Source organism: Chiloscyllium plagiosum, chromosome 27 (genome assembly GCF_004010195.1).
Source record: "Chiloscyllium plagiosum isolate BGI_BamShark_2017 chromosome 27, ASM401019v2, whole genome shotgun sequence".
Classification (NCBI taxonomy): domain Eukaryota; kingdom Metazoa; phylum Chordata; class Chondrichthyes; order Orectolobiformes; family Hemiscylliidae; genus Chiloscyllium; species Chiloscyllium plagiosum.
The window spans coordinates 31,457,847-31,470,944 of record NC_057736.1 but is presented as its reverse complement, the minus strand read 5'-3'; the positions used below and the strand labels follow the sequence as shown (position 1 = coordinate 31,470,944).

Genomic DNA, 13,098 nt, shown 5'->3' with positions numbered 1-13,098 from the left:
AATCCAATCCTCTGCCTCCTTTGTTCCCTTCTCTTCCATTTCCTCCGTCTGTCCTGAAGGAGCTTGGATCGGCTGCTGCACCTCCCCGCTGTCTGCCGTCTGCTCCGCTACAGCCTGCCCTTCCTTCTGGTTGCCTCCAGACACCCTTCCCGTGCTGTTTTGTGGTACCTTGCTGGTCTTGGGCAGTCCACGGCTCGTGTTGCCACCTCCGGCCATCTGTGCGTAGGTGGCGGCCCCTCGGCTTGGGCAGGCCTTGTACATGTGGCCCGTCTCTCCGCACAGATTACAGTTCTTGGCCTCCTTACATTCCTTGGTCGGGTAGCCTTCCTGCTTGCAATTTCGGCAGACGGTCACCTTGCAATCCGCTGCCATGTGGCCTGACCTCCCGCAGGTTCGGCACACTTTTGGCTGCCCTGCGTATGTCAGGTAACCTCTGCTTCCTCCGATGGCAATGCATAGAATGGATGATCTATTATATGTTGTAAACTGGTTTCTCGTCAGTTGCACTATGGAGTGCCACTTTCTAAAGTGCATGTCTTTCAAGATACGTCTTGGTAATGTGTTGTTAAAGTTCCGGTGTCAGTTTAAGTGTGTCATCCTGATGTTAAAGGCTGTAACATCAACATGATCTGTGTGGTGAACAACATAGGAAGTTTGGTCATCTTCCGACATTTGCCTTTTCATTAGGTTGACTCTGATTCGCTGTGGTGTTACACTTTCCTTGCTGTCAGTCTTGTGGTTGTGTTCCAGCTTGTTCGTCACTTGTGTTTGTTTTCTGGGGATTGGCTTGGCCTTTTAAAAAAAAGATTTTCTGCCCTATCTCCCTTGGTGCCACATGTTTTGCTAGTATAAAGAAAGGTCACACTAATTCAGTTGTGTGCGACAAATGGCGTCTCTCACAGATTTTAGCAGACTGTAGTGTTGGCTGCATTTAGAGCAATCATTGTTGTTGTCTTAAGGCGCGGTGGGGAACGACCACTGTGTAACATCTGCCTGCCTAACGAAGAACAGGGGGCCCATGCAGTCATTTGGGCTCTGCTGACACCTCAGCTAATTATATGGGCATATGATTGAAAAATGTACAGACCTGTATAAAAATGATAAATTCTGATCTCTGTATGTACATGATTACATATGTATGGCATGACCAATTGTACAGACCATCAAATTATTTTATGAATAAAGTATATTTTTGAAATAAAACAAAAGTAACTGTGCGTTCAATCTTGATTCCATCCTCAAGTAATGTGCCAACAAGATGGCCTTTTTTTGTATTTCAGAAGATCCTTCCTAAAGGTTTTAACTGTTGTGGGGGTGATGACTAACTGAGTGAGTCTTGATGACAGTCTCTCTTGGAAAGAAGTCACACTCGTGGCCTTTGCTGTGGCATCTTTTGACAAACTGGTCAATAGACTCTTGGAGTTGCTATCTGTATGATATATGCCTGAGTCTTTTAATTTTGAAGTTAATTCTTGAGAACTTTCCAGATCTTCAAGTGTTTCTGAAGTTTCAATGCGATCCTCCTTCATCAATGCAAAAGACAAGACTGAAGCTTTCACAGCAATCTTCAGGCAGAAGTGCCTGGTGGGTGCTCAATCTCGGCCTCCTGCAGTGGTTCCCAGCATCCTAGATACCAGTCTTCAGCCAACTGTATTCATTCCATGCGATATCAAGAAACGGTTGGAGCCACTGGATACTGCAAAGGCAATGGGCCCTGACAACATTCCGGCAACAGTACTGAAGACTTGTGCTCCAGAATTTGCCGCTTTCCTAGCCAAGCTGTATAAGTACAGTTACACCCCCCCTCCCATTTATCTCTCAGCCCTCTTCGCCCACAAGCCTCATTCCTAATGAAGGGCTTATGCTCGAAACGCCGATTCTCTTGCTCGTCGGATGCTGCCCGACTGTCTGTGCTTTTCCAGCACCACACTCTTCAACCCTGATCTCCAGCATCTGCAGTTCTACTTTCTCCTTGGTGGTTAATGCCCTATCTACTGATCTGAAACAGCTGCAGAAGCTAATGCCACTTAATGTTGAGGAACTCTCCTTTTGCCTGAAATCTTTGTTGTCCAAAACTGTTGTCCAGTTGGTCTTCAGTTAGTTTTACAACTATTTGTCACTAGGATATTGTTCCTTCTATAGATTGTCACTGCTACCACTATGATATGAGTTTACTTTCGGCATGGGGTTTTACAGAGTCATCAAGTCTAACAGCACGGAAACAGACCCTTAAGTCCAGCAATGCTTTTGTTATCTCCTGTAGCGTAAAAAACTGAATGTTGTAGAGTGGTGTTGAAGAATCCAGCAGACATTTATCACAACTAAGAACAAACATAATATTCCCCAGGCACGCAGATGTCTGGGCTAATGTTAAACTATTAGGTTACAACCAAGCAGCATCTTTCCAGTAGATTGTCATGCTCCAAGCCAGATAAGGTGGAATATGAGATGTTTATACTCTCAGGTCACGTGCATATGATATAGTGGTGAGACCGTGAAGATACTTTGAGGCATACTGACTGTTAGATACAATACAACAGCTTACTGTGTGCTCCGGTTAAATATAGGCCCTGTTATTCACAGGGAGCTTACAGGCAGAAGGGGAATCTGGAAAGGCTATGGGGTGAAGCTAATGATAAATGTAGTAACAGGCCTTTGCCATTATTTTTTGTTTCTCACATTGTGTCAGTGAAAACAATAGGCTAACCAGCTGCTGGGAAGGCATGTCAGCAGCAGAGATTTCAGGTGGAGGGACTGCAAGGCTGGCTGCAGATTGAGGAGTGGTGGGAAAGGCAGTGCATGAAAGGTGGTCAGATATGCTCGGGGAACAGCCAACAGGTCAGGGTGGAAATGTTAGCAGTGATCATGACAGATGCTAGAGATGTCTCTATTTGACAAATTGGAGGTGAAAGACTGTCCTGAGGTTTGGAAGAGGCACTTCTGCTTTTCCAATCCTGTAAGAAATGCTCTAAAGGCTAGTGGACTCTGAAGAATGCACTGGTGCTTTCACACTGGGTCATCCATTGAGGTGAGATATCTCTGAGCTTCCTCTGCCACTGAGTTGTTTAATTGCCTACCACCATTCATGATTGAATATAGTAAGACTGCAGAACTTAGATCTGATTTGTCTGTATGGAATTGCTTGGTTCTATCTCTTACTGTTCATGTTGTTTGGCATGCAAGTAATCCGGTCTTGTAACTGTACCAGGTTAGCATCTCATTTTAAAGTATATTTGGTCTGTTTCTGGCATGCTCATCTGTACCCTTCTTTAAACCAGTGTTGATTTTCTTGGCTTGATGGTAATAGTAAAGTGGGCAATATGCCAGGCCATGATGTTGCAGATTGTATTAGAGTACAGTTTGGTTTGAGTTGCAAGATCTGTTCAAAATCTATCCAATTTAGTATATTTATAGTGCCACACAACACATTTGAGGATATCTTCAATATAAAGAAAGGACTTTGTCTCCTCAAAGAGGGTTTGGTGGACATTCCTACTGATTTGGACATGGATACTTGCATCTGTGATAGGCAGATTGATGAGGATGAGGTCAAGTATGTTTTCCCTTTTGTTGGTTATGTCACCATCTGCTGCAGACCTAGTCCAGCAGCTATGTCCTTCAAGAGTCAACCAGCTCAATCAGTAGTGTTAATGCACTGAAAACATTGATGTTCCCCAGTGACAGTTCATTTTGTGAGCTTACCACACTTAGTACTTTCTCCAATTGTGTTCAACAGCCGAGAGTGGGAATGTATGTGATAATCAGTAGGAGGTACTTATAGGCGAAAGTGAGGACTGCAGATGCTGGAGATCAGAGTCAAGGTTAGAGTGGTGCTGGAAAAGCACAGCAGGTCAGGCAGCATCCGAGGAGCAGGATTATGCCCACATTTAACCTGCCATGATACGTCATGGGTTCTAGAGTCAATATGGGAGACTCCCAAAACACCAACTGCTCAAATTTATACCATTCTGCTGGAACAACAATATCTGTAAGGTCTAATTCCGTGAGTATGACTGTTTCAGGCTATTTGTTGACTGATCTGTGAGCCTGCTCTCCCAATGTTGTCATTAGCTCCCAGATATTGGTAAGGATGACTTTGCAGTGTTGAAAGGGCAGATTTTGCCGTTACTTCTGATTACATTCCTTATTTTTGAGACTTTTCAGTGGCTTGATACACCCGCCATTATAAAGGGCATTTCGAAGTCACCCCCACTCCTCTGGGTCTGGAGTCACAAGCAGGCCTACCAAGGTAAGTATGACAAAATTTCTTCCCTAAAGGGCATAAGTGAACCAGGTAAGTTTTCACAACATTCAACAATGATTTCATGGTCATCATTAAACTTATCATGCCAGATTTGGTTGAAGCCAAACACCAGCAACTGCCATGATGGGATTCAAAGCCAGTCCCTAGAACATTACGTAGATCTTGATAATATTGCTTTTACCTAGCAACAGTATCACTAAGCACCCGCTTCCATAGTGGGGTTAATATATATAGAGGTGCAATAAAGAATATGTGGGACTTTGTGGGCAAGTGTTATGACCCAAGCTGATATTATTACTGGACAAATTAGAACCAAAACTGAAACCTGGCTTGATAGATCATGTTTTGTTTTGTATAGGTTTCAACAACATAGGCACTCACTAAAACGTTAACATGCAATGTTGCAGATTTCACTTCCACAATGAAACATAAGTTAATTAACAAAAGAAATTAAGAATAAGTGTTAGGGGGATATTTGCGTATGGCATAAATTAACATTCATAGAGTCCCTATAGTGTGGAAGCAGGCCATTCAGCCCATCGAGTCCACACTGACCCTAGATGCAGGCACAGTTATAACATTTATAGACATTTAGATAGGTACGTGAACAGGAAAGATTTAGAGGGATAGAGGCCAAATGCAGGCAAGCGGGGCTATTTTAGTTTGGGAAACTTGGGAACATGAACGAGTTGGACCGAAGGGTCTGTTTCCACGCTGCATGACTCTAAGGAAATCCACATGAGATTCCAACTGGGATTAGTGAGGTAGAGTGTTGTAGTTAACTTGAAAGCTAAATCATATAAATCATTTAAGAGACATTTTTCATTTATTTTTATTCAAGAAAGTGGTCAGGTTAAAAAAAGAAACTTCTCTAAACTGCATGAACATGCTCAGATGCGGATGAGGCAGACAGATTTTCAGTGAAACTGTAAGTTGGCTGAATTGGCATTAACCCCAAGGCCTTGTTTGGAAATGGGTTGTGGGGATGAACCCACACCAAGCCGAGAAAGACAAAGCACTGGGGTTTAGTAAAGGACAAGAACAAAGCACAGGATTCGGAGAGGAGATGGCACTGGGGAAGAGAGGGTCAGACTGGTGGGGGTGGGGGAAGCAAGTAACTTGCCACTTCTGGAGTGTGTGAAAACCAAGAGATTTGTCTCAAACAGATCATTTCAGAATGCACAATGTACTGTCTACATGACTTACAACATAGACATTTCTGAAGAATCCTTGTGTCAGAGTGCTACCTTAGAACCTTTACTCCCAACATTAGCTCAATAAATGATCATCTACCTGTACCTCAAGGCTCCTGAGATTATTTTGTAAAGTAATCTACTCTAACAATTGGCTTCACAAACAGTTGTATCAGATCATCAGAAAGGCACTGCAAAGTGATGAGTATATTTTATTTAACACCGGTAGTTAGTGCAGTAAGCCTGGGAACAATCCAGTCGAGTATTAAAAGAATCTGAAGGAGTACATGGGACAGGAGGCGCTGAAGGAATCCTGTGGAGATCAGGCCTGATATGTGCTGGAGAAGCTGCATTGAGGCAAGTTCACAGGACTAACCATGCTGGGACCAAAGTTAGAGTGGATCATATATGCTCTGGGGCTGGGGGCAGGAAATTCGGGAAAGCCGCGTAGGTTCAGGCAAGGGAATCTTACTTATATAGGAGCCGTATGGACTTGAGAACTGATCGCACAGAGACAGGCAACAGAATGCCTGGCAAAACAAAAGAAGAAAAGGTTATGAACTGTTGGAGCTATGGCTGACAAGTTCCTGCGTCCTGATAGAACTCATCCTACGGTCTTAGAAGAAATGGGCAGTGAAATAAGTCATTGCTTCAATTGTCCAAAATCCTCTATATTCATGGAAGATTCCATTAGATTGGAAAATAGCGAATATAACTCCTTCATTCAAGAAGGGAAAGGAACAGGATACAGAAACTACGGGATAGTCAGCTTAATATATATCATTACAAAGGTGTGAGAATCTATTATTAAAGTTGTTATAGCAGGGCACTTAGAGAAGTTCCAGATAATCAGGCAGAGTCATAATGGTTTTGTGAAAGGAAAATCGTGTTTCACCAATTTGTAATCGTAGAATCCTTGTACTGTGAAAGCAGGCCTTTTGTCCCATTGATTCCACACTGATCATCTGAAGCACATCCCGTCCAGACCCATCCCTTACCCTTTGCCTGCATTTCCCATGGCCATCCACCTAGCCTGCACACCTTTGGATTGTGGGAGGAAACCCGAACACCCGGAGGAAACCCATGCAGTTACGGCGAGAATGTACAAACTGCACTCAGTTGCCTGAGAGTGGAAGTGAACCCAGGTCCCTCGTGCTGTGAGGCAGCAACGTTACCACTGAGCCACCCCCTACTAATCCTTCTCTTAAGAATGTTTCCAGGAAGTAACATCTGGATAAAGGAGAACTGATGAATGTACTGTATTAGATTTATAGAAGGCCTTTGATAAGGGTACCACATCAAAGTTTATTGCGGAAAATAAAATCTGATCATACAGGGGAAACATCTTGGCATAGATAGATGATTAGCTACCTAGATATAGATGGGTCATCTTGTGGTTGGCAAGATGTAGCAAAAAACGTATCACAGGATTAGTGCTGGAGCTTTATTTTCACAAGTGTCTTTGATCAAAGGATGGAAGGCATGATCGCTAAATTTACTGATGACATAAAGTTAGTTAGGGAAGTAGGTTATGAAGAGGAAGTAAGGAGGCCACAAAGAGCTGTAGGTGATTGGGAAAATTTCTGGTAAATGGAGTGTAATGTGGGAATATTGTGCATTTTGGCAGGAATAATTTTAAAACAAATATCTAAGTGGTGAGGGTTTGCCAAATCTGAGATGCAGAGGGATCTGGGTGTCCTATTGCGTTTTCTGATCAAAGGAATTCTGACAAGAGAGGGATGAATGGGTGGGTATGTGGGAAATGGTAAAACCTTGACTGTTAGTTATTAAGAACTACACTTTTATATGCTCATTTAAGGTTTGCTAAAAATAGGAGAAAAAGAGGAAATCCTTCCCCTTAACATTCCATAAGCAAAAAAAAAGGAATCAGACTTCTTTCATAATGGGCTGTGGCTCCCTGTAATCTCTCTCTCTCCAGTGAAATTTTCTCTTGTGTTCAAAGTTGTGGTTGAAGTTCTTTGTGGTTGAAATGTATCGGAAGCTGTTTAGTGGTGGTTTACTCAGTTTAATATCTGTGCTTTGTTATGAGGAAAGTTGAACCAGTTAGACCTGTGTTCACAGGAATTTAGAAGAGGAGATGGTTTGATTGCATCGTACAAGATCCTAGATGGTATTGACAGGTGTGAGAATCTTGAGCTCAGGATCAGTGTTTAAAAATAAGGAAGGGGTCACTCATTTAAAACGGCGATGAAGACAATTTTCTTTCTCAGGGTAGTGAGTCTTTGAAACTTTTTTCTTAAAAAGCAGAGGTTATTACTATTTTAAAGTCATAGTTAGATTTTTAATAAACAAGTGTGTGAAAAGTTATAGGGGGTGGGCTGTGGAGTAATAACTTACCCATGATCTTATTGAATGGTGCAGTAGGTTTGGGAAGCTGAGTGGCCCTAAGTATCATGTTCATGTGAATGTTCACAGAGGCCTTCTTTACAATCCTGTCTGCAGCTTCATGTCTGCTGTAAACCCGGTCAGAAACTAAGCTTGGAGTTTGTATTGTTCCACTACTCATCCACATCCTTTGTTTTGTGCCTTGTTATTATATTATATTTGAAAACGCTGTCAAGCCCTAAAAGATATTAGAAAATCGAGGAGGAGAAATTCTGTTCCAAAACTGCTGCTTGTGCAGCCACTGTATCTTTAAGTGCTCCAACATTTCCCAGTGGGGCTGCCAGGTTGCATCTTTACTCTGTCTCCTTCCATAATGGTTTCAAAGTGAGGTCAGGCACTAGGTGCTGGGAGCAGATTGAATTTATTTCAATGTGCTCTCTTCATGTTATAAAGCAGTTTATCCCGAAGGACGTGACCTGCATTCAATGTGCAGACGCCTTAACTCCTTGCAATGTGGATTGCATTCTCGGCCCTTGGCTTTCTCCTTGGTAACTTGTGCTGGACACTGGTATCTGCTATCACCTTCAGCATCAGAAAATAAATAAGTGCTATGAATTGATATTTCTCTGTTGGCTGTTTTTTTGCACAGTTCTTGACATATTTGATCCAAATGCTTGTGTGCATCAATTGGTAACCGTTTCACAAACAGAGACGCGCAGGAATTTATCTGAATGCATTAACCAGGGCGCTAGAAACACTACACAAGGATTTGTAGCTCTTAAAGAAGCAGGTATTTGCATAGTGATTTGTCACTTGGCGAGTTAGTAATGGACTAGCTGTAATTCCAACCCGGATTTCTAAGCCTTTATCAGGAGAGGAGGGGACATGGCAAAGAATAAGAAGGGGGCTTTTTAGAAGTGAGATGTTTGCAATACGCAGTGTCTGTTTGCTAATGTGATATATGATTATAATGGTAAATGAATTGACACCAGAGGTCCCCTCTTTAGCTTGATGATCAAAATGATAAATTCTGCCAGGCACATCGATGGTGAAAATTCCGAAGGTGGTCAGTACCATTATGGGAGCCATTCCTGTCCCAATAACAGTGGCTGGTGGAAAAGAAGTGCATTGTCTAACATTCAAACCTATTCCTTGATGAGTATCCAATTCTGCCCTTCTTCTGGACTGTGTGCCCTCGAAAGGAAGCTGTCAACCACCATGATACAGACATGCTGGCTGCAGGAAGATGGGCACCATTGGTCAAGTGATAACTCTTTGTCATAATTATCCTCTTCTTCATGTGAGAATTTGCTACACTGCATTTGAAAACAAAACCTTGAACAGAAATCAAAAGTCGAGATGCATTGCTAATTGAAGGAACTCTGACAGGGATAGGATGATTGGGTGTGTATGTGAGAATAGGTAAAAACCTGCCTGTTAGCTATTAAGAACTAAAGCTTCACATGCTCATTTAAGATATCGCTACGAATTGGAGAAGAAAAGGAAATCATTCACCTTAATAAGCAAAAAATAAATAAAACTTCTTTCATAACAGACATGGCTCCCTGTAATCTCTCTCTCTGCAATGCAAGTTTCTCTGTGTTTTAAAGTTGTAGTTGGAATTCATTGAAAAGGAGTAGGTGTAATAAAATGTATATTTGTAGATACATCAGTATCATTTGGGATTTGGATCTTAGAGACAGATGGATTTTAGTCAGTATTGTGAAGGTTTTTCCTTATGAGGTCCGACAATCCTTTTGAATAGTGACCTGAATACGTATTTCCAAGAAAGCTTGTGACCTCAGTTAAGTGCTAGTCATACACCTATGGTGTTAATGGACAAAATGTTTAAACTGCTGAGTTTATGACAGGCATGGTAAATAATGCAGCACCTCTAGTTTTGTTTTGACCTCAAATTAGAGTCTTCAAATCAGAAAAAAAAATCACCATGGCAGAATTGGTTTTAGTTTGTGAAGCATCCAGGTTGTGAGAATGTGTAAAGAGTTCGACTATGTGAACTGAAAAGAAGCTTAGGCCATTAGAATTGAAAAAAGGTTCATTCCAACAGAATATGAAAGCAGACTTAAAACTCTCAGCAATCTAAAGGAAATAATTGGGAACAGTCAGTTAAATAAGGCATTATAAGAATTGAGATGGGAGTGATATTTCTCTGTGAGTGAATGTCTGTGAAAGGGTAGTGCAGGGAAACCTGTTGAAACTTCTGCTGTTTGTGTTAAGATCTTTGTAACTGTCTCATATGTAGTAAAATATACAGCTTTTGTTTTTCTTTCTTTTATGTAATAGTCTAATACTCTTCCGTTCAAGAACATTTGCAGCCTCATGTGAATATGCTTTAGTGACTAACCACAACAGCAACCATCTGCAAAAATAAATTTAGGAACTGTCAAGCCAAATTCCATTCCTGAAGCTCACTTGTCACTATTGGCGTAGCTGAAATCATAATATAAGTCATATCTTCCTCTTGTTCAAATGGGAATTCACAACAATGCATTTGAAGAAAATTTCTGCTTCCCATGCCTTCTGGCCTGTGAAGCAATCAAGGCATATGTTTATATATATATATGTTTCCATTGCTAGATTTTCCTGCTACCTTGTCACAAGGAACTGTGATTTGAGGGCACCACTCTACATTGAAAATGGGGAAACAGGAGACTCTTCCACTCTTACCAGTACCAGGGTGATTTGGAAAGATTTGAGATTAAAAATCAATCTGTTTGGCTACGTTATGCCCTTGTCTTCTGTAGCTATTAAGTCCTGAAATGGAGATGGAACCTGGAGAATTGAGCTCAGAGGTGGGAACACTGTCCATTGTGCTACAAGACCATTTGGAGGATTGTACAATTTTAACGGTGGTAGATTGATCACTACATTAAAGTTTCCAAGGGGCAAATGAGAATATGAGGTGTGATGTTGAGTTAAACTTCTTTATAGAAAGGAAGACTTACATCTCTCTGGAACCTTCCACAATCTCCAATTTCCAACAGTTTTATCACCAATTATGTACTTTGCAAGCTTTGTAATGTAAGAAAGCTTGCAGCCAGTTTGTGTGTGGCAGTTTCACAGACAACAAAAAGCAAATGATCAGATCATTTGTTTTAGGTATTGGACGAGGGGTAAATATTGTTCAGCACACTGGGGTAAAGCTCGCTTGCTTTTCTTGTAAAAGATCACTTGGCATTATTTTAAACAAAATGAAGGGGTTAACGAGATCTCTGTTTAATGTCCCATCAGAAAGTGGGCATCTCTGACAGGGCACTGAGTCCTGGCACTGCAATACCAGCCTTGGATAAATGATTAGTTGATGCCAATTATGAAAACTGTACAGATGGTTTAAGAGGAGAGTGGTACATGAAGAAGATTTCATTGTGACCTTGTGCTGTTGGGGTTGAACAAAGAAATAAGCTGTCCTTATTTGCTTACTTAGCCTCCCCCAGCATATCACATTGTCTTGCCACACAATGTTACTGATTTTCATTCCCTTTATATGTTGTTTCTCCATAGGTTGATGAGTTTGTGAAATTCGCTCGAGTGTTTCCTTTAATCGATGAGGGGATCGAGGTCGATCCCATGAATTACCTAAAGGCAGTGGGCTGGATCGAATTGATTGGAGGTTTTCTCCTGGCGTTTGGGTTGAAGTTCATGCAGGAAGTCAGTGATATTGCCCTTTCAATCGTTATGATGGGTAAGAAATTTCAAAGTCCAGTAAAATGCACTTCAGTCAGACTCACTCGTGATTACCATGGCCCTTGCTGTGAGCACATTGATCAATCAGAAACTCTTGTTATTCCTCCACATCACTGACAAGTAAGGGTAGTCAAGTGCTGAGGTGCATCTAACTCCACACGATAAAGTAATCAGTGAAGTGAACTGTGAGAATTGAATGAAGAAACAAGGCTCTTCATCCTCAAATAAAGGTGAGCGATGAGGTCCTAGTAAATTATCAAACAGCACAGCAAATACGACCCCTGTCTCTCCTGACTACCTTTGCAATGTATCAGTGGATGGAATTTCCTAACTCTTGCGTCTGGGGAGATTCGGGTTGGCGGGGTCCTGGGCAGCAGGAGGTGAGACGTGACGACTAACGTGCCACCCCAACAGCTGAAAAGATCCTCCAACTGACCCACCAATCAGGTCAGAGAATCACAGGTCTCAACACTGGCATCCCAAGTTGCCAGCCAGTCAGAGGCCAGCAGCGTCTGTATCCAAAGGTCCATCAGTTGAGGCCTAGCCCTTGGCGCATCCAACTGCGAGAAGCCAACTACTTTTTATATCATTCCTCGGGTTGGTGACATGGGGAGAGATGGGGCACAGGGAGGTTGGTGGCAAGGGCAGGAGTTGGCTTTCACAGGCCACCCCCTTGCCATTTATCTGTGCCTCTGATTGCCCGCTTGACCACTTCAGGGGCATTAATTGGTGGTGGATCAAGCTGGTCATCCATATTGAGAGCTAAGCTAATGAAGTGTCAAGAACTGGGTGAGTTCCTGTCCAGGGCCAACTTGCCCTAACATTTCACTTGCTTGACAGCTTTGTCACCGGCTCCAGAGAGAGGGAAAAATCACACCCAGTTTGGTTTCTTGTAAACTCCTAAATGAGGAGGAATGGACAGTTTGTGCACTGGGAAACTGGATCTAAAGTGAACCTCTTTCAAGCCAGTAGTTTGGGATGGTGCTGAGCTGGAGCGGAAGGACAGAGAATAAGTGAACTCATCTACCCTCACTCTATTATCTTCTATTTAATTGTAATTGTAAAACTGTTAGTGGTTTTGATAGCCTGTAACCTGGAAATTGTATACTTGTAACCTCTGATACTGCTAGCTGTATGCTAGTTAAAAATCCAGGTTTCAATTTAACTGAATGAGTGAACTATTCAGTTGAAATCTGCACCAGTTATGTTCTGTATCTTACCCTATTCATTTTCAGCACATCAATGAAATCCACCACTTTCTGACAACTGTTACTGCTGGCGTTTTCCTGTGCTTTATCTCATTCCAAACTCCTGTTGAAGCTCTCAACCATGACACAAATCAGTCTCTGTCATACTCATCGACTTCTCCACTCCATTTCTCACAACCTCTGCTGCAGTCAAGTCCTTGATTTCTCCGATCGACAGAAAGCTGATGAACTGACCCAATCCGAATAGTGCTTTCACGTTGCAGCCATCCAGTTAGAAAGAGTGTTGCAGTGTCTTTATTGGTTTGCCTTCAGAGTGTGAACTAGTCAGTCTTGGAGACAGGGCAGGACGTTCTCTGCAACAAAAGCAAAGTGTAGCTGTAAA

General features: G+C 42.1%; 1 protein-coding gene across 2 annotated transcripts in view; it reads left to right on the top strand.

Moving 5' to 3' along the window:
* LOC122563717 (transmembrane protein 35B-like) overlaps positions 1–13,098 on the top strand; it is a 58,273-nt gene that overhangs the window by 19,973 nt on the left and 25,202 nt on the right. For both annotated transcript variants that reach the window (XM_043717845.1, XM_043717844.1), the window contains exon 2: positions 11,326–11,506. In XM_043717845.1, the coding sequence (XP_043573780.1) occupies positions 11,326–11,506 (181 nt within the window). The remainder of the gene's footprint in view (positions 1–11,325; positions 11,507–13,098) is intronic.